The sequence below is a fragment of the Photinus pyralis genome, unplaced genomic scaffold (genome assembly GCF_008802855.1).
Source record: "Photinus pyralis isolate 1611_PpyrPB1 unplaced genomic scaffold, Ppyr1.3 Ppyr1.4_LG3a, whole genome shotgun sequence".
Classification (NCBI taxonomy): domain Eukaryota; kingdom Metazoa; phylum Arthropoda; class Insecta; order Coleoptera; family Lampyridae; genus Photinus; species Photinus pyralis.
Window position 1 is genome coordinate 18,960,150 of NW_022170509.1, and position 27,147 is coordinate 18,987,296.

The 27,147-nt window shown below is 36.1% G+C and overlaps 5 protein-coding genes across 5 annotated transcripts; 4 read left to right on the forward strand and 1 right to left on the reverse strand.

The window, feature by feature from the left end:
* Nucleotides 1-1,137: 1,137 nt before the first annotated feature.
* Nucleotides 1,138-3,859, forward strand: LOC116165929 (protein adenylyltransferase Fic-like). Its single transcript, XM_031480693.1, has 5 exons — nt 1,138-1,716; nt 1,763-1,957; nt 2,549-2,791; nt 3,134-3,243; nt 3,291-3,859. The coding sequence occupies exons 1-5, from the start codon at nt 1,249-1,251 to the stop codon at nt 3,610-3,612; spliced, it is 1,338 nt and encodes a 445-aa protein (XP_031336553.1). The 5' UTR covers nt 1,138-1,248; the 3' UTR covers nt 3,613-3,859.
* Nucleotides 3,860-4,777: 918 nt separating this feature from the next.
* On the reverse strand, nt 4,778-6,357 carry LOC116165550 (UDP-xylose and UDP-N-acetylglucosamine transporter). The gene is made up of 5 exons (XM_031480093.1): nt 6,131-6,357; nt 5,867-6,083; nt 5,681-5,821; nt 5,445-5,633; nt 4,778-5,393 (listed from the first exon to the last, which is right to left on the reverse strand). The coding sequence occupies exons 1-5, from the start codon at nt 6,211-6,213 to the stop codon at nt 4,995-4,997; spliced, it is 1,029 nt and encodes a 342-aa protein (XP_031335953.1). The 5' UTR covers nt 6,214-6,357; the 3' UTR covers nt 4,778-4,994.
* A 133-nt stretch (nt 6,358-6,490) lies between these two features.
* On the forward strand, nt 6,491-15,716 carry LOC116165549 (E3 ubiquitin-protein ligase UHRF1-like). Its single transcript, XM_031480091.1, has 9 exons — nt 6,491-7,450; nt 7,628-8,022; nt 9,547-9,696; nt 9,751-9,929; nt 9,983-10,169; nt 13,737-14,183; nt 14,231-14,510; nt 14,826-15,386; nt 15,434-15,716. The coding sequence occupies exons 1-9, from the start codon at nt 7,292-7,294 to the stop codon at nt 15,578-15,580; spliced, it is 2,505 nt and encodes an 834-aa protein (XP_031335951.1). The 5' UTR covers nt 6,491-7,291; the 3' UTR covers nt 15,581-15,716.
* A 1,519-nt stretch (nt 15,717-17,235) lies between these two features.
* Nucleotides 17,236-22,332, forward strand: LOC116165571 (synaptophysin-like protein 2). Its single transcript, XM_031480126.1, has 4 exons — nt 17,236-17,559; nt 17,626-17,943; nt 20,360-20,542; nt 20,594-22,332. The coding sequence occupies exons 1-4, from the start codon at nt 17,500-17,502 to the stop codon at nt 20,699-20,701; spliced, it is 669 nt and encodes a 222-aa protein (XP_031335986.1). The 5' UTR covers nt 17,236-17,499; the 3' UTR covers nt 20,702-22,332.
* Nucleotides 22,333-24,670: 2,338 nt separating this feature from the next.
* Nucleotides 24,671-26,230, forward strand: LOC116165905 (dnaJ protein homolog 1). The gene is made up of 2 exons (XM_031480658.1): nt 24,671-25,626; nt 25,685-26,230. Exons 1-2 carry the CDS (start codon nt 24,790-24,792, stop codon nt 25,916-25,918), a joined length of 1,071 nt encoding a protein of 356 aa, XP_031336518.1. The 5' UTR covers nt 24,671-24,789; the 3' UTR covers nt 25,919-26,230.
* The last annotated feature ends 917 nt before the right edge of the window (nt 26,231-27,147 follow it).

Below are 27,147 nucleotides of genomic sequence, written 5' to 3' on the forward strand. Positions count from 1 at the left end.
ACATTTAATAATAATAACATGGAATCCCATGGTACAACTGATTCAGCAAAAACACTGCTCATCGTATACACATAAATAGGTGGAGTAATCACAAAAAAAGAAACACTTTCAGCTAAAAATAAAACGTGTAGGTACATCATTGTGACACAAAAATTAAAAAAATAAATAAATAGTTGGTACAGAGATTAGAATGGAACATATATTTCAGGTCATAGATATAAAGTCATCTTTAAAACTTTAAAAGTTATGGGCAAAAAACCAATTTCGACAAAAAATTCAAAGGGCTGTAACTTTTGATCTAGTAGTCCGATCTTGGAACTGTTTGAAATTATGGATTCTACAGGCCACATTCTATAAGAAAATATTTTTTTCCGGTCGATCTGAGACAATTTTTTTTCTGGGCAAAAAAAGGCAGTTATTACCTTCCTTTTTTACCAAAAATCGACTGCACCAAAATTTCTCGGGAAAAAACTTTTTCTTATTAATTTGGGTGCGTAGAATCCAAAACGATTCGTACTTTTTCGATTAGACGTCTCATCAAAAGTTATGGGCAAAAAAAATTCCTGTTTTTAAAATTTAAAATTCTTATTTTCGTCATTTCGTGAAAGGCAGGACGCAGGTACCTCACCTCAGTAGCAGTACTAAGTACCTGATACCTATTTGTTATTTTGGGCATCAATGTAGCGAATTGCCGATCGATGCCGAATAGCCAAATCGTTGACTGCCAACACTGATCACTCACTGAATAGTGAATACTGAATACTACAGAATATTTAGATTTTAGTGACTTTAGACTTTAACCAAAACCAAAATTGCTCTCTATATATACCTATATATTATTGCCTTTATTTTAAAGTGGGCGGAGCGGATAGCGGAGTATTACCTAAATACCTAATAGCTTGATAACTCAATTCTTCTGGGGGGGGGGGGGGGTATATCCCCTTCTTCCCCCCCCCCTATAGCCCCTTCTTCCCCCCCCCCCTCGGAAATACGCCACTGGAGTAATGTCCCATAGCACACACGTGTGCTTTGCAACGTACGTCGATGCTAGATGCTGAAAGTGCTCTTGACATTGTTACGTAATTCGTCGTGGTGCCATTTGATTGGTTGAAACTCAAAACCCTAACCTACCTAAATGTTTATATGTTACTGGTATGGAGTTTTATTTACGTGTTAACTTATAATGAAAATTGTGATAATGTCTTATTATAAATCAAATTATTTAATTAGTCTAAGTTTAATAGTGTCATGAAAATTGTTTCAATAATAATTTCTATTTTAATTGCTGTGATATGTGTTCTTCTAGCTTTATTGCAACATTACTACATTAGCTTTATTAATATTAAGAAAAATGATGTTAAACCATATGTTCCTGTTTTCGAAGATATGCTTGCTAGGGAAGACAAAAGTATTATAGATCTAAACTATGAAGAAATAAAAATTTTGGACCCGTTAGATGATATTCCAATAGTTACAACCGAAGCTCCTGTGATAACTCCGCAAAACGATAATTACTTAGCAACGGATGCTGAAGTACAACACCTATTGCAAGCTGCTCTAGCTTTCAAACTGTCAGGTAAAATGGAGAAGGCTATGAAACTTTTTGAACACGCTGCTGCGATTGCTCCTCAAAATCCTGATGTATTAAATGGTTATGGGGAATTTATTGAACATAGGCATAATGACATTATTGCAGCCGACGAATTGTATCATAAGGTACGCTCTCTTTTGAAATATCTTTAATCAACATTGTGTTTTATAGGCTTTGACAAATTCACCAGAGCATAAAGGTGCGCTAATGAACAGGAAACGAACTGCACATATTGTGGATAAACTTGACTTGCTACTGTTTAAATTAATCGATGAAAAACGTGACCTTTTACAGAAGAAACAAGAAACAAGTCCTATTTACGACATTATGAAGAAAAGAGCTTATTATTTACATATTTACCATACAGTAAGTGATGCCACAGATGTAAATATATCTACTATAGGTGGCTCATGACAATCAAGTTGCATACCTTACGTTGCAATTTATAGTCATCTTTAATTACACCATTTAAACCTACATTATGAAGGTAAAGGAGATTTTAACAAAGATGGGAATTTGAAATCGTGGGCGTTAAACGTATTTTGTTTTTGCATTATAGGCGGATTTCATCTCTTTTGGCAGTCGCTAATTAGAAGAATTGGTAGAACGCAGATTTGGTTAGCATCCCATAATTTTGTTTAATTTTAATTGGGGTTCTAGCTGCTAACTTCACAAAGGTGTCACTGTTTTAAAAGGACTTAAAGTGGAAAGGATTTAAAGTCATTCCATAAAATTTAAAATATTTCCAAGAAAAATCTAAAAGAAATTTCAACATTTTGAATTGTTAAGGTACAGGGTGAGCAACATAAAACCGAACCCATAACCGTGGTGACCGTCAAGTGGAGTCTTTTTATTGATTGGTAGCCCCCAATTCAAAACTTGTGATGAGCTATCTGTAATATATTATATTTGTGGTAACGCTTTGAGAATGCAAAATCTGAATTTGCATTTTTTTAGGTTGGTATCGAAGGCAACACCTTAACTTTAGATCAATTGATTAGCGTAATAGAAACTGGAACTGCTGTCCAAGGGAAGAGCGTACTAGAACATAATGAAATTTTAGGACTGGAGTTAGCTATGAAATATGTTAAATTATTAACACGGTTTCCTATAATCGGTGTTAATGAAATCTTGGGAATACATCGGCGGATTCTTGGACATGTAGATCCAATTAACAGTGGTACATTTCGAAATCAGCAGGTAATTTCCGCCCATTGCCCTAACAGGTGTAGAAAGGTTCCTAGCTTGGGAAACTGTAACGTTGGGAATGAACAACTCCATCTACGGTCAACAGACCGGCCCGCTCTGGGTGAACAAATTCACATTTGGTGTTGGTACCTCTATTGGTCCCATCTTTTACCTTTTTATAGTCACTTAGACCTTAAGTAGTTACCTGGGCAGTTTGGTGCCGCTAACTGCGCCGATAACTGTCCTAGATTCTCCGGTTCTCTGGGCCCTTAAGCGGTTTCGATAATGTCAAATGTCTACTGCTAACTTGATGTATGTGAAAGGAACAGGATTTGATTTCATATCTCGTTGCAGGTTTTTGTAGGAAGTCACGTTCCTCCGCCGCCCGAAGACTTAGCAGGACTGGTCGACAGTTATGTGGAATGGTTAAATTCCGAAGAAGCACAAAGCATGCATCCCGTCAGGTGAATTTGTGAAATTATTCGCTCTCGTTCTTAGTTCGTTTGTTTAGGTACGCCGCATTGGCACACTATAAGTTAGTCGATATACATCCGTTTGCGGATGGTAACGGACGCACAAGTAGATTAATGATGAATTTAATACTATTACGGGCCGGCTATCCGCCAGTTTTGATACTTAAGCATCATCGAGAGAAATATTATGAGACTTTAAATCTTGCAAATAAGGGAGATGTTAGACCTTTTGTGCGTTTCATTGCGCATTGCACCGAGAACAGTTTGCAAGTTTATTTAAGTGAGACAGAATCTAGTCACAGTATTACTCACATTGAACAAAAAACGATCGAAATTGAAGAGGACAACAGGAGCATCTGAACATATCTATACTAGTCACTATCAGATGGCAGCGCATCATACCGAGCCTCATTAACAGTATTTGTGGCACTATTGATTTTAAAAAGAAAAGGATTCTGTTTTATCGTTTCGTGTCGAGGGATTTATCATTTGTACCTGGTTTATACTTAATTAATAACGCAAGGAAAACTAAACAACCATAATGATTTATTATAACAAACTGTCGAATTTTTATGAATTTAGTAGTAAATTTATTTATTCTACCTCAGTTTGTGTGATTGATTTAGTTGTTTCCACCCACTGTTTCTTGTTCAGGCCGCACATTGTTAAACTGAATTCGGAAAATATGTTCTATGTATTTAATTTATGTATCCTTATTTAAACCAAAAGCAACAATTTTAACTTTTGCAAAGCCCATTGTGCATTGTGTGTGAGAGTAAGGCAGTGTAACATTTAAGCATCTAATCCTCTAAGGATTTTTGTGCTGGCCCTACTAATTGTAGAGTAATTTTAGCCGATTGAAGGAGCTAGAAACCTATTTATCCTCACATCCGCATTGAATGTGTTTAGCCGTATCATCTGCATATAGCCTACGCCACTGCGCCAATCTTACGTAGATGATATGTAACCTGTATATGGCCTGTGAACAACCCTGTAATCCACCTAGCTTTCCTATTGAGTGAATGAAGGGGATATATCCCCCCCAGAAGAATTGAGTTATCATCATAGCTATTAGGTATTTAGGTAATACTCCGCTCCGCCCACTTTAAAATAAAGGCAATAATATATAGGTATATATAGAGAGCAATTTTGGTTTTGGTTAAAGTCTAAAGTCACTAAAATCGAAATATTCTGTAGTATTCAGTGAGTGATCAGTGTTGGCAGGGTGCAGTCGATTTTTGGTAAAAAAGGAAGGTGATAACTGCCTTTTTTTTTGGCCAGAAAAAAAAATTGTCTCAGATCGACCGGAAAAAAATATTTTCTTATAGAATGTGGACTGTAGAATCCATAATTCCAAACAGTTCCAAGATCAGACTACTAGATCAAAAGTTACAGCCCTTTGAATTTTTTGTCGAAATTGGTTTTTTGCCCATAAATATACCCATTATTCAAAGTTTTCTACATACGCCACTGAATCTGACTTATTTATAAAATCAGGGATATTGGAAGGAAACATCTTTAAACGTGAACTTAGATCTCTATTTTATGTAGTAAGTTAACAAGATTTCATAATTCAAACCACAAAACATAAATAAACATTTAACACTTTTAAACAACAAAAGGATGGCCATATGTCAAGTATCATATAAAATACCTATATTAAATCCATCAATAAGATCTTCAGTCCGGTTTTTAGTTGAAGACTAGTGCGGCCATCAATTCGCTAACTTAACACAATTGCTCTAATTTACTTTATCCTTTTTCTTCTCTTGTGTCATGGTCGCGCGTATTTTACTAGGTACCTCGGTAAATATGAGCGTGCCGCCAAATACTAAAATTGTACCGAACCAGTGCGCCCAAGTAAACGGATTTTTGAAGTAAAGGATGGAGAACATTAGAGAGAAAAACTTGCGCAAAGTAATCACTAAAGTTAATGTCAGCGAAGAGCATTCCGTGGTTAATACATATACCGAACTAATGCACAAATATTGCGTTAGGACGTTGCCAACTAAATATATCCAAAATAACGGAATAGCAATGTTGATTAGCGGAACATTGAACGGCTCACTTTGTGTAGCGATATTTGCATGTTCCACAATACTGTTGTAATATACTAAGAACGCAGGAAGTGACAGTAAATGCTAAAAGGAAAAAATTAAATCGTTAATTAGCCGTAGCGTATTAATACTTACAGTGTAATAAAGTGCTTCTTCTGGATTTTTCCCATAACGTCCAGTAAGGTACTCTTGATAAATACCCATTCTGGCAGACAACAAAAGCGCTCCAGTAAGAAGCAGTACTCCAATAAACCACCAAAAGAAATGATCTTTATCTGCATGGCTATCTTCTACATCTACGTTATCAGGGCAGTCTGAACAAGTCTACAAATAATTATACATAAATAAGAAATTCGAACAATATGGCGAACCTTTGGTATTTGCTTGGAACTTGATAGAAGTGTACATATAATAATTCCTAGAGTAATCATAGCCACTGACAAATATTTGGAAAGTGCATATTTCTTTTTTAATATCCATATACCCATAATCATATTGGCGATTAAAGATCCCTAGAAAGAATTTCAGTTTAAAGCTTTTTACAGGTGGATGCTCACCGCTCTAAAAATCATGTGCAGAGGTACAGGTATATTGAAATTAAAAGCCCAATTATTCACAATATTCGTCACAAAAAACATAAACACAAGAACGAAGTAGTCATAGAGACGGATCTTCCGTTTCACTCTTCCAAACTTTGAAGTGAAGATGAATCCGTGGCATGCAATGAAGAGGAACTGAAGAAAAGTGATAAGATGTCCGCATCCTGGATCTTCTCTACGATTACAACATGTACACACTAAGACGTAAGTATGAAAATATACTTAATTAGGTATTCCAAAAAAACGTTGTTTAGACCACATCCTACATACACCATCAAAATTGCAAAGATACCCTTTGAATTCATTGCGATATTCAAATCCGACAACTAAATTGGAAGGTCCAGAGTTTTATTTCGTAGGAAATAAAACGTGTATTGTCAATGCCAATTGGTAATAACCCTATAGTTAAATGTTATCTGGCTATCTACGTCATAATCACTATAAATCTACAATGATCATAAAAATTTAAATTAAATTCATGGTTAAGTAAAAATTTGACATTAAATTTTCTGTTTGACATTTCGATTGAGTGTCCAGTGGCGGAACCACCGATTGGATGCGCCTATGTTTTTCCTGTTGTGTGCTCGATTATGCCACGATTGGTTGAACTGTGAGATTTGAGAAATTTAAATAATTTTTGAAGTCTGAAGTTTAACCAAAAATCATACTACATTAGTTATTAGTCATTAATATATGTGTATGTATAGTTATAACAATTCCATGACAGTTCTGAACCACCATCACCTAACATTATGGCGATGACCTAGTTTTGGGTGTACTTGGACGTTTAGTTAAGTGTATACAGTTAAATGGAGGTTGTATAAGTAAATAAGATGAATTATTTGTACTACGTAAGTGGATTGTACCTTTTTACGGTCTGGTCTCTCAGTAGTGGCCTCTCCAAACGGCTGGTTCAGCCCCACTGCGTCCTACGCTCGCGTTTGCAAGTCCTCTTTCCCTCTAAAATGGACCTATCAAAAATGAGAAGCTTATTTCCACCCCCGCTCCAAAACATTTAGATTATTACCCCGCCATAATCCTTTATATCTACAAACTTTGATAAGGGGAATGATTTTCGTGTTTAAGTGTTTTTGTTACGAACATTCATGAAAATCGTTTATTGCTTGTTACGTAATACGTTTGTTTATTAAAAACAAAGGTAATAACCCCATATGTTTTTTTTTCGGTTGTGTTTACAGATTTGAAAATCGGGCAACTTCGTGGTAAATCGGCGCTGTGCGTTTCCCGGCAAAACGTTGTAACGGTTGGGGTGGACATTCAACTACGAGGGTTTGAGGCTTTTTCCCTGTGTTCACTTTTCGACAGGATTTGATCGCGTTCAAAACGTTTTTAGTGTGTTTAGTGTAGTTTAAAATTGTTAATATGTATGTGAAAATACGAAATATATCAGCCAAACCGGGTGACAAGGACGATATGGTCGATTTATCGAAAAAGAACCTCATAAGGGAAGTTAAAAGCCTGATTTGTGACGAAACTGGGATTGCAGTCCATAAGCAAAGGCTTTATTATAAAGGAAAGCAAGTACGTATTGTGCATTTTTTGTGAATTATCTAAAATGTTATGTGACCTTGATAGTATACGTTAAACTTAAAAGTTAAAAACTCCTAATGGCATGTCACGTGATCCCATGATTTATAAACATTTTCATTGTCTTCTCTATTTGTTTTGGCAAAACAATTTGATGGAAATCTGTTACAGCTTCATGATGATTGTTCCGTAATGGATTACAACATTCAACTGAATGACGTTATACAAATAATGGAGCTCAATAGCCCGTTGATACCCAACACTCCCAGTGATGAGAACTCCCACGATGACGATTCCGACAAGGAGAATAGATCTTCCAAACCCGAACAGACAAACAAGAGCCCGGCAAAGTCGGCTAGCGACGTACTCTCTGAGGTAGTGGACAATAGTCCGCCAGAATCCGCAGAAAGCAAATATTACAGAGTTGGCGATGCCATAGATTTTCTTCTCGAAGAGTATGGCGCGTGGTTTGAAGGCGAGATTTGCGAAATACTTAAGGCTGAATCAATGGACCCTTCCGATAAAAATTTAGAGCCAGATATAGTATTTAAAGTTAAGCATGTTAGGTTAGTATCGTAAATTAGATTCAAACAAGAATCCGAATAGAAAGGCAAGGGGGGAAGCGGCGAGTAGCAAAAGTACTAATTGAGAATTACAGGGAATGTTCATAATTCTCTAGTTCAGGTTTATAGTCATTAAAACGTTGACATGTCGATTAAAAAATAATTTTATAGTTGTCCCGATGTGTTGCTGTACAGTCAATTTCAAACCATATGCTTATAAAAACTAGTACAATATGTTTAATGTGTCTGTGAAGTGGGCACATCACTATTGAAAATTGAGAAAGTTCTCATTGACATTTTTAACACTTCTCACATTTTTATTTATTTATTTAAATGATTCTCAAAACAACTGAACGAAATCTAACAACAGTTGTGAGGACATACTTAACATATCTCATTACTCTTTAATCGCATAATGTATTTTTCTTCTGAATAGGCCAAATAATTAGGTAATTTACACAGAGCTGGCATAGAACACGTCTTACCCAACGACACCCATATCATGACATCAATAAATGCTTCAATTCCCGAGTCAATTCCCAACAAACATACGATTTTTTATTTGCGACTATCAATTATTTTGTCTCCTTCCAAAAACCTATAGTCACTTCTTGTTCGTAATACTGTGTGTTAACAAAATGTGTGTAATATATTTAACTAACATGAGCGGCATGAATTACCTCAAAATGTTTAAATGTTACTTATACATATACTTGTGAGGATATGTTGGAACTTGTCACTTAATTGTCGTCACTGAGAACTATATTGTGGGGTAGTTTGTGATTGAGTCATACATGGATACCTCGTTGATCCAATGTCTAGTGGACTGCAATTGTTGAGATTGGCGGGAAATTTTGCGTAAGTTTCGCTATGTGCTGCTCAGTTGTGGAGATACTTAGTTTTTGATGAACCAGGGGGAGTTGAGTGCAATTCTGAGAATTTTATTCTGGAGTACTTGAATTCTATGGAGCTTTGTTTTGGCTGTGTTGCCCTATACCACACAGCCGTAGAGGATTAGCGGAAGTATCAGGGCTTTGTACAGGAGAATAGTGCATTGTGTGTTTTTTGAGAACACAATACTTCCATGTCGGCTTATTGTCGAGGTATTTAACAGGCTCCTCGTGGGCGTTCTAATGAATGATGTGACCGTTAATTATACATTTTTTTAATGTGATGGGGTTTTGATAATTAGTTCAAGGTCCTTGGGTGTGGTCTGTTTAAAGTTTAATTCTGGGGTTGGTTGGTGTCCATTAATAACCAAATACATATTCCTATTATAATTTATACAATGTAAGCCTAAAATCGAAGACAATGGTGTGTTCCATCTTTTCTGGTTTTCAGTTCCAGAGGTAGAAAAATTGAAAAAAAAAAAATTAAAAAAGCAAATATTTGAACATAGAACTATAAAGTCATTAGATTTACATTCGATGCTACTAGGTGCAAGTGCAGCAGCAGACTTAAGTTATGCATATATTCGGATTCTTATTCTGACCTGTAGTGTATCGTTTTAATTTTTTTTTGTTACAGTGATCAAGGAACAACTGAGGAGTATCACGTAATGTGTTTTGATGAAATTAAGCCTCGAGCGTATCACAACTTAAATGTACCTGAGATAGAAACGGGCAAAATAGTTTTAGTGAATTATAATGTAGAGAATCCCACAACGAGAGGATATTGGTATGATAATTTCATCATTGTAGTTCTATGGTAATTAGATTGCTAACATTGCAGGTATTATTTTAAGGTAAAACGTGTGAATCGTAAGGATTTGCAAGGCACCATTTTAGTAGGGAGGGACGCTGCTCCGTTAGATAAGTGTACAGTTAGATTCGTAGATGAAGTTTTACGAATTGAAGAACCAGTATTATTAGAAAATCGTAGCGATGATAGGAAAGAGCTACCGCCTATACGTACGTTGATATTGGTTACCTTTATAACTGTATTGAATGGGATTGAATTTTAGGGAAAACTGTTTATTATTGCGAAAAATGTAAGGACGTCGACGCAAAACCGTGCAGAGACTGTGGTTGCAAGGTTTGTGCAGGAAAAGACGAGGTTGATACTATACTTTTGTGTGATGAGTGTAATTTGGGGTATCATATTCGTTGCCTTACACCACCCCTTTCTGAAGTGCCATCAGATCCTGAATGGTAATATGATCCCAAAATCATACTACACTAGACAGACAATGCATATACTGATAACGTTTTCTACCATAATTGTGATACCTACTATATTTACAGACTGTACTACACCCCGTTAGATTTTCGTAAATGTGTTTAATTGCTTTTATCAGAAGGATAAAATGTCAAAATTATTACTTTTTCATTTCACCTACCCTACATGTTAAAACATATTCAATAAAAACACTGCAGCCTTCTATGAGGTCCCAGTGCTGAGATTTCAACCCTGATGGAACTCCCGCAGATATAAGCTGTATTTATTTATATGTGATGAAGTTCTACATTTTTTCTGGTTCGTTGAGATTTTTGAAATATTTGAAGTATTAAAAAGACCCACGAATGTTTTTATTGTTTTTCTATAAAGCGATCGATTTCGGGTTAATCACCCATCATCAGGCTATGCTAAAAATTACAGAAATTCATGTAATTAGTGGACTAGATTAGCATTGTTTGTTATAACATTTTTTAATTACCCCTTTATTTCTTGTGATTTGTTCTAATCATTTTTACTCATTGATAGATTTTTATAGTTATTAGGTACATGTGCATGAATGAATTCACTTAGGTATGGTAGATCCTAAAAAAACCGGCACTTCGAACACCTAAAATAAATCTTTCTTTACTTATATACAAGGGTGAACAACAACAAAAATTGTATATTTTTCATAAAAATGGTAACATTTAACATTCTGTTACAATGATCAAAAGTATAACATTTATTCTGATCTTTTCAAAAATTAATAACAATTGTACATTTAGCGTATTACTTATTTATATCTATGCACGACCCATGGAGAATTTTTCCGAACATCTTTTGTGCGGTAAGATTACTTCACTTTCTTGTCCCTGAATTCAATGGTAAAAATAAAATTTACTTGATCCTCCTATTTTTTGAGGGACAAATATTCCTACTGATAAAGTTGATATCAGTCCATATTGCAGGGTTCGCAAATGGCCTCTTTTTTAGACATTGGTCTCTTTTTTCAATGCTGATCTCTAAAAGTCTCTATTTTTCATATTTGGTCTCTAAAGTCTCTAAATTTTGCATGTTAAAAAAGTATAATTCATAATTGATAAACCGCAGAAATTTGACTGTACATTTTTAGCGCATTTTTTTAGAATGCGTTTTATCCGTCCGGGCCCACTTTTGCCGTTTCGAACTACTTCTAGGAGAATGGTCTTAGAGTCCTGGAATTCTTAAAGATAAATAGTCGAATTTTTTTAAAAGTGCCAAGAATTTTTTTATATCCACCACTTTCACTAACTTGACTTTACATGAGCAAAACAGTAACACTTTGTTTTAAATAAAATTGTCAGTGTTGGCCTTTAGTTATCGTATCCCGCTTAGGAATTTAAAGGGGAATTGTATTTATATCGGTAGCGTTTCTTTTATATAACATACCACGACGTTTCTTATGTTTATGTTCCGCTAATAAGAGAAAAAATGCCTATGTGTCATATTGCAGATAATTTTGACCTGCAAAAGGTGGTGTAAAAGATTTTATTGTTTTAAATTTTGGCAGCCAAAAAACCTCAAAATTTTTGGCATTTTTTTAGTTTTTCGTTTAAAACTCGAAAACGGTCTATATTTTATGAATAACACTTCTTTAGTAAATTAAAGTAAACAAAATTATGCGTCGATTAAAAAAAAACAAACAAGATCGGTCCAATAGAAAAATTTGTACAAGCGATCAAAAAACGCCCATTTTTTTCAACGAATATCAAAAATTGGTCCAATTTTAAATTGTTGGTACTTTTTGAACTCTCTGATTGATGTTCTACAATCTTTAGGGAGGGGGGGTAGTGGATTTTATCATTCCTTTAGGAGCCACAACGCATTAAAAAAAGGTTAACTCAGTTCTTTAGAACAGTTGGAAAAAATGGGCGTTTTTTGATCGCTTGTAAAAATTTTTCTATTGGCCCGATTTTGGTTTGTTTTTTTTTATCGACGCAGAATTTTGTTTTCTTTAATTTACTAAAGAAGTGTTATACATAAAATATGGACCGTTTTCGAGTTTTGAGCGAAAAACTGAAAAAAGTCCGAAGGTTTTGAGGTTTTTTGCTGGCAAAAGTTGTGCGGGGAAAAAATTGATGTGCACTCTTCAAATACATGTTATTTGGACCCAAATGGACCATTTAAAACATTAGAAAACGTTTACACCACATTTTGCAGGAGTCGGCCCTTCTGACTGCTCCGCATACTGGACTATCTGAGGAAACTGATAATTTTAGATGGGAAATATACACAAACGTGTAATTTAGTCATATTTGATTTGATCTAACTAAACAAAGTGCTACGCTTCTGGTAGTTTGAAAGCATTGTTATAAAACAGAGTTCATATTCAGCACTACTTATGATATAATATGTGAAGTGTCTAGTATTGTACGTACCCCCGGCCCCGTCAAAGGGAAATATTATTACAGCCTCATTATAGGGTTTTTTTTTATTTCTTGAAGCATCCTGATAGGACGCAAAAGGTTTTAGAAATAAAAAATTATTTCCAATGTACCTATAATAGGATATCCATTTTTCGTCTTGGGAATATGTGACATTATGATTTACAAATCAACATCATTCAAATAAATAAATAATAAATAGTAATTTATCTAATCTACATCATTAGGAACGGCGTAACAATGTGTAGGGTAATGCCAGGTAGTTTCTTTTGTTTTCCCTTTCAAGTAATGAGTTGTCGCCTCAGGCGTTATAAGAGCAATTTGAGTTGCCTATCCTTACGTTAGCGTTTCGATTTTTTTCTGAAAATCGCGAAACATATTTTTTAAAATATATGCCTTATCATAATGGAAATAATATCTTTAAGTACCGCCGTAAGAAATACTGTCGGATTTCCAAATTGGTGCTGTACGTTTTTCTACCCTCATTACAACGGCGGTTATTTACGAAAAACGATTTTTCTATTCATCGATCTTCCTAAAAAACTAAGACCGATATTTCAATTTTTTTTAAGTACCGCCGGTCTTTTCATCATTGCAAAGAATATCCACTATCGAGAATTTGTTAGACTTCAATTACAAAAGCAGCATTTCATAAGAAAGTTTAGCTATTTTTCCAATATGGCGGATTGACTACAGAGGAGCCTTAAAAATTGTAGCTTCACACAAACATGCGGTTATCTCACCCACGTGGAGTTAACAACAGCTTTGTATATTTATTTGATTTGTAAAAAACAAAAACCAAATATGGGCCCTTAATCTACCCTACCTGAACTCTTGACAACGATTCTAAACCGTAGGTAATTCACTTCAACCCCATATGTACCAATTTTACCTTTGAGCGGTTTGGTCCATTTTTGTGTCCGAGATCCACTGTCTTTTGACTGTATTGTAAATTCGTGGATTTTTAAATATTCAGAATTTAGGGTAGTTTATCTGTCTTCTGTGTTGAATATGTATGACTATGAGTTCATAATAAAAGTCTTATCTAAATGAGAACTGTACGTATATTGGTCATCTAGTGTAGTATGATCTTTGCATCATCTTTGGTCAAATGATCTTCAAATCAGAGATTTTCAGGTTTTGTCCGGATTGTAGAGTTGATGTGGATGAGATTGTTAAGGCTGGCGAAAAAACTAAATTTAGTAAGAAAAAGACTAGAATGGCGAGTGCTAAGGCCGGTGCTACTAAACGTGATTGGGGTCGTGGTATGGCGTGCGCCGGTCGTACAAAGCAGTGCACTATAGTCCCTATAAATCATTTTGGCGCAATCCCTGGAGTCGAAGTGGGTACTTGTTGGCTGTACAGGATGCAGGCATCGGAAGTTGGTGTGCATCGTTCTTTAGTAGCCGGTATACATGGCCGTGACTCTGAGGGGGCATTTAGTTTGGTTTTGAGCGGAGGTTACGAAGACGATGTTGATTATGGGAACGAGTTCTTGTACACTGGATCGGGTGGACGCGACTTGTCAAACAACAAGCGTGTTAGTGTTCAAAGTTCTGATCAGAAGCTGACATTGAATAATAAGTGAGTCTTTAATAGTAAACATTAGAAAATAACGTGGTCATTTTTAGAGCGTTAGCACGTAACTGTAACACTCCAATAAGCCTGTCGGGTGGAGAAGCTACAGATTGGAAAAATGGAAAGCCGGTCCGTGTACTACGGACCTGGAAGTTTGCCAAGCACTCATCCTATGCACCAACAGTAGGCTGTCGTTATGATGGCCTATACAAAGTAGTTAAATATTATGAAGAAACTGGAAAGTCGGGATTTAAAGTATGGAGATATTTATTAAGACGAGATGATCCAGCCCCTGCCCCTTGGGAACCGGATGCACCACAATACCCAATTGTAGTGAGTATTTATTTTCTTCCTCCAACCTTTCCACACTATCTTTACTATTCTTTAAGCTGTTAACTTTTGTTGTAATAAATAATAAGCGGGCCAGTTTCTGCCTGAATTTATCTTCCCCTGGGTCTCATGCTGTAATCGTTTCTTTGCTTACTACTGCTATCGTGATCATGTCGTGCTACCTAAATGACCCACAAAACATCAGTTCTACTGTCCAAACTTACCTTGTTTCTTTTTTGTGTTGAATGGAAGTTATTATAAAGCATTTGCGACAACTGTCAATCTTTCAAATGTATAATTTTTATTTTTGATGGTTAGCTACCTGAAGGACATCTCGAGAATATGGAACGGAAAAAGCGCGCACTAGAAGAGAAAAAGAAGAAGCAAAACAAAAGGCCTTCCAAATCGAGAAATCGATCTAAATCTCAAAGCACACCGTCCACATCGAAAGGTAGAGGGCGTTCTGGACGTAGTGGTAATCGATCGAGCAGTTCGGCAGAAGACTCCAATGAGTCTGACGGAAGTCCATCAGCAACTGAAAACCGAAAAAGAAAAAATGAATCTTCGGATGATGATTCCACTCCACTTTCTAGAAAGCGCAGTCGCAATAAGCCTGCTAACATTGAGGAAGATCTGACCTCCTCATCTGCTTTACTACAACAGAAGGTTAAAATACAGCCGTTCGTTTTACCCGAAGAACTTGCAGCTTTAGTTGATAATGACACACTCAACCAAAAGGAATGGGAGGAATGTAAGGAGCATTTGGAAGAAGGCAAACCTGCGTTTTTGGAGAAAGTCGCCGAAATGTTTACATGTGTGTGTTGCCAGGAGCTCATTTACCTACCAATAACAACAGAATGTAAACACAATGTTTGCAAGGTAAGGGAGTTAATCACAAATTACAAATTTACATTTACTTGTTTTAGACATGTCTGAAACGATCCTTCAAAGCAGACATTTATTCTTGTCCCTACTGTCGTCATGACTTAGGAGCCGATTTTGAAATGGTAATCAACGATACTCTTTCTATTATTTTGTTGAAGCTTTTCCCCGGTTACAACGCTGGACGCTAATTTGAGTGTATTCCTGTCAATACTGTCGCCATGATATAGGGACGGATGTTGAAATCATAGTCGGCGACATTCTTTCTATTAATTTGTTGTAGCTGTTCACCGGGTACAAGACCTTACGTTTATTTGAGTTTTGTTCGGTTCTACTAAATGTTCTTTCATATATATAAGTGTTATGCTGTGTTGAGATATATTTAACCTTCGACGGTTATACCTAGTTTGTAGTTGTTTTGTTACTTAAATTGTTACAATAATATCTCTTATTCCATTACATGGAATGCGACCTGTATTTATCTTCAGAGTTGGAATACTTTAAGAAAGTTTATTTTTTCACTTCAAATGTATTTATTGTCTCCAAGGAAACCTTTCCCTTACCTAGATGATACAATCCTAAATATTCAACTCCAACTGATGATAAATTTGCATGGTAGCAAATTCACAGAAAAGGTGTCTGATAGGCAGGGGCGACTAGAAGCCCAATCTTGGAACTGTTTGAAATTATGGATTCTACAGGTCACATTCTAGTTCTTCCGGGTCGATCTGCGATAATTTTTTTTTAGGGCCTCAAAAAAAGGCAGAGTTTTACCTTCCTTTTTAACCAAAAATAGACTGCACCAAAATTTTTTGGAAAAACACTTTTTCTTATTAATTTTGGTGCGTAGAATCCAAAACAATTCATACTTTTGCGATTAGACTTCTCAATCAAAAGTTATAGACTAGAAACCAATTTCGAAAAAAAATTGGAAGGGCTGTAACTTTTGAACTAGTAGCCCAATCTTGGAACTGTTTGAAATTATGGATTCTACAGGCCATATTCTATAAGAAAATTTTTTCCGGGTCGATCTGAGAATTTTTATTTCTTATTAATTTGGGCGCGTAGAATCCAAATCAATTCGTACTTTTTCGATCAGACTTCTCAATCAAAAGTTATAAAAAATTAATATGAAATTTTTATGATCTGTGCGGCAAAGGAATAAAATACATGAAAAATGAGCAAAATTGTCTGGTAAAAATAAGTAGTCTCGCCAAATATCCTAAAATAGAAACTTCAAAAGTTGATTAGACTAAGTATAAAACTCCTGATTGGTAACTACATATATTCTAGTAACAGAATCAAGAAAAATTACTTTGATTATGTTAAGGGGTATAGTGGACAAAAAACTACCAAAAATATAGTAAAATCGACTAAAATTCATAGAGAATCAACATGACTTAGTAGGATTGCCATAGATATTCCTCTCTTCAGCCTGACCGCGAGGCTGTGAAGAGCCGTCTCTGTGGACATACATGTTCGAATGAATGTAGGGGCCAGTGCCCCGTTTCTTATGTATGCATCCACTTGCCACCAGCTTTTCCAACATTTTTAGAAGAAACGATGATATGCTGATGGGCCTGTAATCCTTCGCCATGTCATATTTGGCACGACCCGCTTTAGGTAGTTACAAGCAAAGCCTTGCTTCTAAAATTAATAGAAAGTCGATTTGTCTTGGATCCATTGGTAAATGAAGTAGTTTGATTATATTAAATGGTACAGTGGGCAAACTATCAAAATATATAGCAAGGGCTGTTATAGTGTACGAAAATCCACTGAAGACCGTGCTACTAATTAATGGCGTACATTAGTGTTAAATGTGTTGCCTAACGACAGGGCTATTTTTTTCTTTGCCATAACAAAATTTGTGATTCAAAGCAGTTAATTATAATACAATTATTTATAAAAACGTGTGAGTCCGATTGAAAACCCCAAAATTGTCCTTCTGGCAACATTGCGTTTGATTGTTATGCAAGTTTTTGACATTTGAATCGATGCATGTACGTACTAAGGTACATACCTATATGAGATAAGACAAGCATGTAATAAATAGGAACCGTTGAGGTGTGGCTTGATCAGATTAATAAGAAAATAGTTTTTTTTGTTTGCTATGGATTTAAATCTGTCTGTTTTTCAAGAGCCCAGGGGGGTGATGCGATTACTGCAATTTGTGAGTACCATTTTTAATGTGACCCTTTGGCCTGTATAGGTTAGAAAATTTTATTTTCATTTTTAGATATTCACAATTTCGGCATTCGCTGCAATATCTGGTTATAGCGGAAGTGTAAATTTCAACTGTGAATCGCAGGCGCTTAATGCAAGTTTCACCTTTAATTTCGACTACCCGTTCAAACTATTTTTGAATGAACATCCTTTAAACTCCAACTCTTCTTCGCCATGTAAACCTATTGTAACGATCAATGGAGATTTTTCCTCGGATGCGCAGTTTTTCGTAACAACAGGAGTTTTGGCGATGCTGTATACTATTGCTATTATAATTGTTTACATAAAGTTGGACAATTTGTATAAAACTAACAGCCAAGTACCATTAATGGTGAGTACCAATTTGGAGTATGCATTAACTCTCGGTGGTCTTTAAGCCACCCTTATTTTACCACAGCAGGTGGCATATATCGCCAAGTCAAGTACCTATCGAAGAAGATGGAATATATACAAATCCTTTTGATATTAGGAGTAAGTTAAATTGTGATAGTTAGTAGGCTCTGGATCAATCCAATGAACGCCTACTTAATTTTATACTTTAGGTATACTGTTTTTCTAGTTTGGTGCCTTGATTTAATTAACAAATAACTATCAAAAAGTACAGGAAGCATTAGAATTAACAGGTTTCACTGCTGGTAGTACATGTACAAATTTTAGGCAGTACAGACGCAGGACCTGGCAGTACACTGGCAGTACCAGGTAGTACATTTACAGAACCGCCCATGTCCTAAGTACACTACTAGGGTTGTATTCTGTGATAGTGCCAACATTATAAAAAAGAAAGCGCGCATCTCGTCACACGTGTTTTAATTGTTCAGATTCTGTCTTAGTTTGTGCTGTGATAGTGTTTGGTGTTATATGAAAATTTGAAACGAAATTTTGAGACGAATTTGGAGGTAAGTGTTCAGTCCTGTAATGTATTAGAAAGGTCAAACTTAACGTGCAGGGTATCTGCCAAAAAAACGTTATTATATAGTATAGGCAAAATGTTGTTTTTGACAGATAATTTGCCTGTTAAGTTTAACGTTAGTGATACATCCCGGGGCTGATTATTTACTAGGTATAGGAAATTGGTAAAAACCACAATATAAACAGTGACATGAAACATGTGGATGGGAATGAAATGCGTGATTTTTTTTCTTTCCCCTAAAGTCGTGTAAGCTTAGATACACGTTGTCACTTTCCATTTGCATTCTAGAATAACGTATTTTTGCATTGTGTCAGCGATTTTATTATTATTTTTGTAAGCGACACGAAGCGACAGTTCCAGTAGATTCCCTCGAACCCAGCAATCATCTCATTTGGCTGACGCGTCCTATTTTCATCCTTTTTTTTAAATAAAGAGGCGAGCAAAGCGTTTATTAGAATGCCCCCCAAAATACAAGGCAATTGGATGTTCCTTTAATTAGGCGGTCTTAGCTTTTAGCGTTGTAAATAAAGTACTGATCATGGCAAAAATTTTTTAAGGCAATAATTTAAAAAAAATGTCGATAAGATTGTTCTTGGTTTCGTGGGTTACGGCAGTATACAAACAGGACCTGGTAGTACTTGGAAGCGTGACATCATAGAAACAGAAAAAAAAATTACCAAAAGTAGAAGAAAAGAAAAAAAAACACAACAAAGACTTACTGTTCAATTTACTAAGAGGATTAACTAATTCTGTTCTGAAATTAACTTAATTTTGAGTGGTTAGAAGTAAGTGTTTTAACCTGTTTCTTAAACGAGTGATACTGTAAGTCTTTCAAAGAAAGTGGAATGGCATTATAGACCTTTGTGATATTGTAGCTGAAAGATCTTTTAGCTAAAGATATCTAAATCTTTCAAGAATACACATGATGTTGAAAGTCATCTTAAGTATTAGAGACAAATAACAAAAGCTAACCTGAGGTGACTATCGCTGCAACAAAAGTACTGTCGTTGCCTCAGGAATCGATTCCAGGGGTGGCTATTCTCGCAAATGATAATGCAACGGTGTCTATAAGTATTCCTGATTAAACCATGCCAAAACAAGCGTAATCCTTAACTTAGTTGCTTGTCTTGGTTAGAACTAACTGGATTTGTGGTCCGTACTATTGAAATTCATTTTTCCTTAACGTACCATTACTTTAATATTGATTACGCGAAGTTCAGATTCGTACTGCATTCATACCAGCTGCTCTACCACTTTACCCTTTTAAAATAAATTGTTAAATCATTTATGGCAGCTATATATTGGAGAAACAAGCAGAAGATTGCTTCAGTAAAGATTTATAAAGGAGCTAAAAGACAGTGTGTCACAAGATTTTAAAGCCGGACTGTTCTATTCGATTCTATTCATAAGGGGGAGCCCAGCCAGGCAGTACTTAGGCACACCAAAGACCCATTGTGCCTACCCAAAGGTACATTCAGGTGTATAATTTTAGCGAGATAAGCAATGGGTTTATAAGATACTTTGCTATGCAAAGATTATGAGTGCACACACCCACGAAATAGAAAAATATCGGATTACAGAGTATTGTAACTATCTGCTCAGCAATTTCGTGTTCTGACAATTGGCTGACTGATCTTATGTCAATTTTTAATTAAATAATAAAAATAAACCCATTACATGGGACTGTTGAATGACTTGACTCCAAAACAACATCAAAGTCTAATAACATGCACATAACGTGCACACAGACAGATGATTTCAAGGATGGGGGGTCCTTAACTAAATATCTAATTATTTTACTAGTCAGCATTTATTGATTAAATTTTTTTTCTTTTAGGATTTTGTATTGACTGTCGTATTTGCCGTTCTCTGGTTATCGAGCAGTGCGGCATGGGCAAACGGACTGAGCGGTCTTAAGCACGTTACCAGCGACGAAGCAATCGAATGGAAGGGAGATGGGCCTAATTGCCCCAAATGCCCAACGTACACAACCAGCTTCTCTACTTTAAACATATCTGTGGTGAGCTATACATGAATTCTACTTCTCTGTTTGTTAAACCAAAAATTTCAGGTGCTAGGATTTCTGAACTTTTTCTTATGGGGTTCGGATCTATGGTTCGTCTATAAAGAGACCGCTTGGTTCCAGGGTAATCAAGGTTTAAGCACGTCCGGTGTTTAATTGTACAAGTAGAGATTTTTAAAAACATTTTTTTATGTTGATGTTGACACAAGTTGATTTTTTAAGTATTGATACTGTTTTTCTTAGTATTTATAAACCATTACTTAATTCAATCATTTTTGCACTTATTATTTACTAGAGGCTATTTAGAAAATGTGCACATAGGTAATTGAGAGGGTGAAATTGTGATCACATCCCAATTATATTAATGATTGTTCACGGATATTGTGACAATGTTTATTTTTCACTAGAGAGAGGAGGGAAGGTCAGTTTAGATCAAGAAAACTAACTTCGTTCATCGACAGGCGCATAAATGCATTCTTTCCCAAAAAAGGACCCAGTACTATATTTCACATTTTTTTTGGAGGATCTTTACATTTATTTGTTTTTTGTAGTGTGTCCTTTATAGTATATTATTATTTGATATGAACTGTCTGGAGGGATCTAAAATTGTTGTAAATGCTGTGCCAAACCTATTGATTCTTTTATACTGAATACCCTGTTGTGAAATATGTTTAGCCTAAGAGTCTGTGTAAGGGTTGAACTCTTTATCTGCGGTTGTGTACTGCCTTTTTCGCGAAAAAAAGTTGCAGTGACTGAATTTGTCTCAACTTCCTATATTTAATTCTCTGGTTATTGGCCGACATTATGGCAAAATGGCGCTTACACATCATGTTCTTATTGGTTTCTAAGTGCTTAAAATCCCATCTCTCTTCCTTTATCAAGCCCCATGCTAAAAACATGTCTTGAGATTTGTATTTGTCCACACTGGATGAACAAATTTTGGATTATTTGCGAAACAAGACAATAATGGCGACCAATAGGCCATAATTCGTTGAACAACAACTGTAATTTTAAGACTGAAATCGGCTACCTTTTTATTTACCAATGTGCACATTTTCACTTATAACTTAACTAATTTTATGGCCTGATTTAATTACTGTTACACTTGCCACAAGCTTAACTGCTAACAAATGTTGCTTTTGTATGGCAGGAATGACAATAACATTAGTTTCGGGTTTCATTCGATAATTTAAACTAGTCACAGTGACTTTGTAGCCCCTGCAATTGTTTTGCAGTTCTGATGTTGTACCTGACACATAACAATTGCGTTATACTTAGTTTCAATTGTTTATAATTGCACACTGTAGTACCTCCATCTCATGGTAGGACCAAGGTGTTGTGGGTAGTGTTTCAAATATGAGTAGGTGAACTCTCAATAGCTGAGAGTTGAAAGTGTTTGCATTGTTTCTTTAGGCTATCGCCCATATTAGGCCATTGCGAATACAAAAATTTTTAGCTCAACTATTGACTTCGCCTTCACATGTATACAAAAGTTAAATCGGAAGATGGATGCATTCATAAAGAAAAGTTAATATTGACATACTGGAATCTCTGCGTTAGTGCATTTTTGCTTATAAATATGGATTGCTTAGATGTGTTCGGATAAACAGATTGCTCCAAATTTGTCTATTGCAACATCCAAGACATAGAGCAACTTTATACTCTGTTTGATGTAGGTGTATAGTCGAAGGTAGACCGTTTTAGAATTGTCGAAGTTAGGTACTTTTCTTAAATTTTTGTAAAAATATGGAAGTGAGGTATAATGTCTAGTAAAAACATTAATTACTTTTCTTGATTTACTGTATTATTTTGTAATATGTATGCTTACATGTAATTAAGTTTCGCACAAAGGTTTTATTCTGGGAGGTTTATGGCTCTCACCACTTAACCCATAAGTGATCTTTGAATAATATTTTACTTTTGTTTTGTATTATATATTAAAGAATAAAACGTTTTTTTGTTCCTTGTTGGTTTTGTAATGGAGCAGTGGTTTCCAAAGTTGACTGGGCTCTGACCTATCTAAAAACTTCCAATCTTGGAATCCTCCTCTTAGTTGTCTTACAGTAGAGAGGGTATAAATATGGGGAATGCTCAGATTTCTATGCAGAAGATACATGTCGACTAGATATATCCCTTCATAGATGGAAACCACAAAAAAACTGAACTTCCAAATCGCGCAACCGCACTAGGAAAGTTCTGAATCGTATCCCAAATGGAATTATGGAACGAATCATTTTCAGTGCTAGTAAAATTCTCTATATTCACAGACAGCCGAGTTGCCTTTCAAGCACACAGTCACTGCAAAACCACCTCTTAGGCTGGTACTCGAATGTCACCATTTACTAGAACAAGTATCATCCAGCAACTATCTCTTGATGAAATGGGTCTTGATGTCAGACTGTCACTACGCGAGGGAGACCATCATAGGGCCAGCTCGCCATTTGGCTATTTAGTGTAGGGTATCGAGGAAATACCTGCGCTTGCAGCGTAAGTTAAACAAAGCACATGCATCGCATGACATTTACAGATGAGGGCTCATCAGGACACTGCTCGCCACATTCACTGTCCCGCACTCGTTTAAACTGAGAGAGTCAATGTTGGAGTTGGAATCAAACATGACGAAGATAGAGCCGCTTCCCTTGCAGGTTTCCTCAAAAATGGTGTGGCTTTAGTGACGTTGGGGGCGGATAGCCAGAACAAGGAATAAAGGAAAATGGATGGAGATCCGAAGAGGAACACAAAATAGAAAGTTACTGCAGGAATTATCAGAAAAGGGGAGATAGGTAGGTATAACGTGGCAATTGAAGGGGAGACAATAAAATACATGGTGTTGCATATAGTATTTACAGGAGAGAGAAACAGATACAGAATAACGACGATAAAGAGGAGAAGGAGGTGGAGAAAACAGTAAAAAATTTCAAACGAAAACGCAAGGAAAAAAAGATGGAGAAACAGAAAGAATATGAAGAACAAATATAAGGGGAATAAAGCAGAAAAGGGAAGATGATAAATATACGAAAAGGGAAGAACATACGAAATTGGGTAGAAACGAATAGAGTACTGAAAGGAGAAACAGGAGGTGTGATCGTCTTTATTTATTCTCATATGTTTATGCTTTATATATGCACTACACAGACTGGTGGAAAAAGAATTTGAGAAAAGGGCGGAAAAGTGAGCGTCTTTCGTGGATTTAAGAGGCAGCCTTTGACAGAGTAGAGGGGGAAAAAAGTATGGAAAATGATGGACAGTGGAAAAATAGACATAGCGTCGGGAAAGGTTCGAGGAAAGGAGAGACAGAGAAAGTGAATTTTGGTAAAGGAATGTTCGTCAATAAGGATAAAAACAATGGATACGGTTGGACTGATCTCGAAAGGAGAGGAGGTGAATTACAAAAACGAGTACAGCAACAGAGAGAGGAAATTGAGAGTGCATGAGGAAACAGCAGATGTCTTACCTGTGGAGGGGACGGAAAAACATCAAAAGGAAGACCTCGGAAACGAGGAGAGAGGGAAGAAAGACTGAAGAGGAAGATATTGAGCACATGTTGTGGTGGTGGAAAAAATACAAAGAACGAGGGAAAGCAAGAGAGGGAAGAGAAGAAAAATGGATGAAGATGATAGTAGAAAAAAGGGAACAAATACATAAGTTATGCTGAATTTTTTGTAAAAAGTGTTTGCCAAATGGCGTTAATTATTGTTAATACAGAATTGATTGATTGACATTTAGCCCTTATAGTAGAATAGAAATTTTCCATATTAGGTGCATTTTACCCTAGACTGTGCTAGAACCGTAAAGAACAATCTAGATTGTGCTAGAAGGGTAAATAGCATTGGAGATACGAATACCGTTTATATTTCGCGGGTGAATGCTCCGTCATGGGCGTTTCGTTTACAACATTTAAACTGTATAATATAGTTATTATTATATAAAATGTAAATATAACGTGTATACATTTTTGAGTGGTAAACCAGAATTTCGCAACGTATTCAAATTGGCATGTAAGGTATGTTGGACAAATTGACTAGATATTGTTGTAAATTATCTCTACGCCACTGCGTCACGGATCTTCTAGAATATACTTAACTTTTCTAGAATGCCGAAGTTATATAAATATCGATGTCGTGCGAATGCGCATTCAGTGTTGTGTCATCACAAGAGAAGTAAACTTGTGGAACGATTCGCGTGCAACTCCTTTCTCTATTGATTAAAAACTGTGATCGAGTTAATAGTGCATAGTGTTAAATATGGGAAAAGATTATTACAAAATTTTGGGCATCTCCAACAACGCCACAGATGATGATATCAAAAAGGCGTACAGAAAGCTTGCTTTGAAGTATCATCCTGACAAGAATAAAACGCCAGGTGCTGAAGACAAATTTAAAGAGGTCGCGGAGGCTTACGAAGTGTTATCAGATAAGAAGAAGCGTGATATTTATGATAAGTATGGAGAAGAAGGGTTGAAGGGTGGAATTCCTGGAGGAGCAGGAGGTGGCGGCGGTGTCGGTGCAGACGGGTTCCACTACACTTTCCATGGCGATCCGAGAGCTACTTTTGCTCAGTTCTTCGGCAGTGCGAGCCCTTTTCAAGCATTCTTCGATATGGGTACCGGTCCGAACCGCATGGGAATGTTTGGCTTTCAAGATGACGAGATGGATGTGGATCCATTTGCTAGCTTAGGAGGAGTGGGTAACCGTGGCGGCCCAGGTGGTGCTTTTCGCAGTCATTCCTTTAATTTCCACAATAGCCCTAGTCGCAATAAGGATAAATCGCAAGATCCGCCTATTGAACACGACCTTTATGTGTCTTTGGAAGACATTACTAAGGGTTGCACTAAGAAGATGAAAATTTCGCGTAGAGTGTTACAAGCCGATGGATCAACCCGAAAGGAAGATAAGGTGTTGACGATTAATGTAAAACCTGGATGGAAAGCGGGTACAAAAATCACTTTCCAACGCGAAGGGGATCAAGGCCGGAATAAGATTCCCGCTGATATTGTATTTATCATTCGTGACAAACCTCACCCTCATTTCAAAAGAGAAGGCAGTGATATTCGTTATACTGTGAAGCTGACTCTTAAACAGGTAAGCACTTTGAAAACTTAATATCTAGGCATCGAAACTGATTTTTTTATTGATATAGGCTCTCTGTGGGTGCTCGGTTACTATACCTACAATGTCTGGAGAAAGCTTCCCTTTGCATTTTACGGACGAAATTATCAAGCCAAATATGGTGAAACGTATACAGGGACATGGATTACCGTTACCCAAGGAACCATCGCGTCGAGGCGATTTGATCGTGAATTTTGAAATACGTTTTCCAGAACATTTATCTCAATCAGCTAGGGATATTCTCTATGATACTCTTCCTAATTAAGTATTGTATTTTATAGTGCATTTAGAGTATGTGAGGGGCTGTGATTCTTGTTTGTACGTTTTAGTACAGCTGACTGTGTGCATCAAAAGTTTTGTATTTTAGTTTATGGGTGGTTCTTTTTTTAACTTTAACTCTCAGGTACCTAAAAAGTATTGCATATTTTTTATACACCAAATAAACATGTGTAAATAAAGTTGTAAATAAGAAAGTTGTAAATATGCACATGGTAGGTACCACCACCTCACATCTGTTAGGTAGTTGTAAGCTCTGTATTATGCTGGGAATTAAAAAATATACTATTAACTGCTAAAAGTAACTTATTTATAATGAAACCACTGTATATCATAAGCCTTTACTTTAAAAACAGTTTTCATAAAATGGAAATTAAAATATACAAGTTTTTGCAATGGGTCTTTTATTTAAATGTCTCCTTTCTTATTTTTTTAATTTACAGAAACAGCTGTGATCGCTAATGTCTCTTCCCCTATTCAATGTCGGCCTCCAATGCTTCCTAAAATAGAGCGCCAAGACGGTACGCTTACGTCATATACTAAAGTTGGACGCCTTCATGAATCGCGGCCATTTACTTTTAGTTAAAGGATTTTATCGTTTATCCCACATTATTTGGCTCTAGTGAAACATTTTTTGTTTTTTTCAGTGAAATAAAAATACCAAACCTTATACAATTTAATGCCTTTGACAAATTACGTAGGTATTACGAAAATTTGTCAAAATGCCAGTTTATACAAAAATGTTCGCGAGTTTATTGAAATTCACCACAACCTGATTAGGTATTTAGCGCCGCCGACATCTCTTTAATAATCCACTTCGTGGAAATGATTTACGCTAATGTAGGCAGTAGGCTTACCTTGTACCTACCTTTTTTGGAGATTTCCTAAAATTTTCACATAGAAACATTTTCCATTGGCGTACTCTCAAACATTTATTCAAGGATGCCGAGGGCTGCAAAGTTTGGGCAAATATTCACCCCCAGTAAAATCTACCTGTGTGCAATAACCGCCGGTGGCGATAGATTCTGATGCATATACTTCTTATAAAGTTAGCAATAACGACACGGTCAAAAATATGCATATGAACGATACACACATCATCCCTTAAATGTATAGACACAGGCTTAAATTTTATTGTAGTTAAGCCTTAAGTGTGGACCTAAGATTACTGGGTGTCGAATTAATATCAATCCTGACTTGAAAAAATACCCCTGATCT

Bases quoted from the DNA above. Each gene is read 5' to 3' on its own strand.
- LOC116165929 (XM_031480693.1), top strand. From the start codon at position 1,249: ATGAAAATTGTTTCAATAATAATTTCTATTTTAATTGCTGTGATATGT. The intron at 1,717-1,762 runs GTACGCTCTCTT...TGTGTTTTATAG, and splicing joins CCGACGAATTGTATCATAAG to GCTTTGACAAATTCACCAGA. The intron at 1,958-2,548 runs GTAAGTGATGCC...GCATTTTTTTAG, and splicing joins ATTTACATATTTACCATACA to GTTGGTATCGAAGGCAACAC.
- LOC116165550 (XM_031480093.1), bottom strand. From the start codon at position 6,213: ATGAATTCAAAGGGTATCTTTGCAATTTTGATGGTGTATGTAGGATGT. The intron at 6,084-6,130 runs GTATATTTTCAT...TTGTAATCGTAG, and splicing joins TTTTTGGAATACCTAATTAA to AGAAGATCCAGGATGCGGAC. The intron at 5,634-5,680 runs GTTCGCCATATT...AATTATTTGTAG, and splicing joins GTTCCAAGCAAATACCAAAG to ACTTGTTCAGACTGCCCTGA.
- LOC116165549 (XM_031480091.1), top strand. From the start codon at position 7,292: ATGTATGTGAAAATACGAAATATATCAGCCAAACCGGGTGACAAGGAC. The intron at 14,184-14,230 runs GTGAGTCTTTAA...GGTCATTTTTAG, and splicing joins AAGCTGACATTGAATAATAA to AGCGTTAGCACGTAACTGTA. The intron at 14,511-14,825 runs GTGAGTATTTAT...TTTGATGGTTAG, and splicing joins CACCACAATACCCAATTGTA to CTACCTGAAGGACATCTCGA.
- LOC116165571 (XM_031480126.1), top strand. From the start codon at position 17,500: ATGGATTTAAATCTGTCTGTTTTTCAAGAGCCCAGGGGGGTGATGCGA. The intron at 17,560-17,625 runs GTGAGTACCATT...TTTCATTTTTAG, and splicing joins TGATGCGATTACTGCAATTT to ATATTCACAATTTCGGCATT. The intron at 17,944-20,359 runs GTGAGTACCAAT...TTTTTCTTTTAG, and splicing joins ACAGCCAAGTACCATTAATG to GATTTTGTATTGACTGTCGT.
- LOC116165905 (XM_031480658.1), top strand. From the start codon at position 24,790: ATGGGAAAAGATTATTACAAAATTTTGGGCATCTCCAACAACGCCACA. The intron at 25,627-25,684 runs GTAAGCACTTTG...TTATTGATATAG, and splicing joins TGAAGCTGACTCTTAAACAG to GCTCTCTGTGGGTGCTCGGT.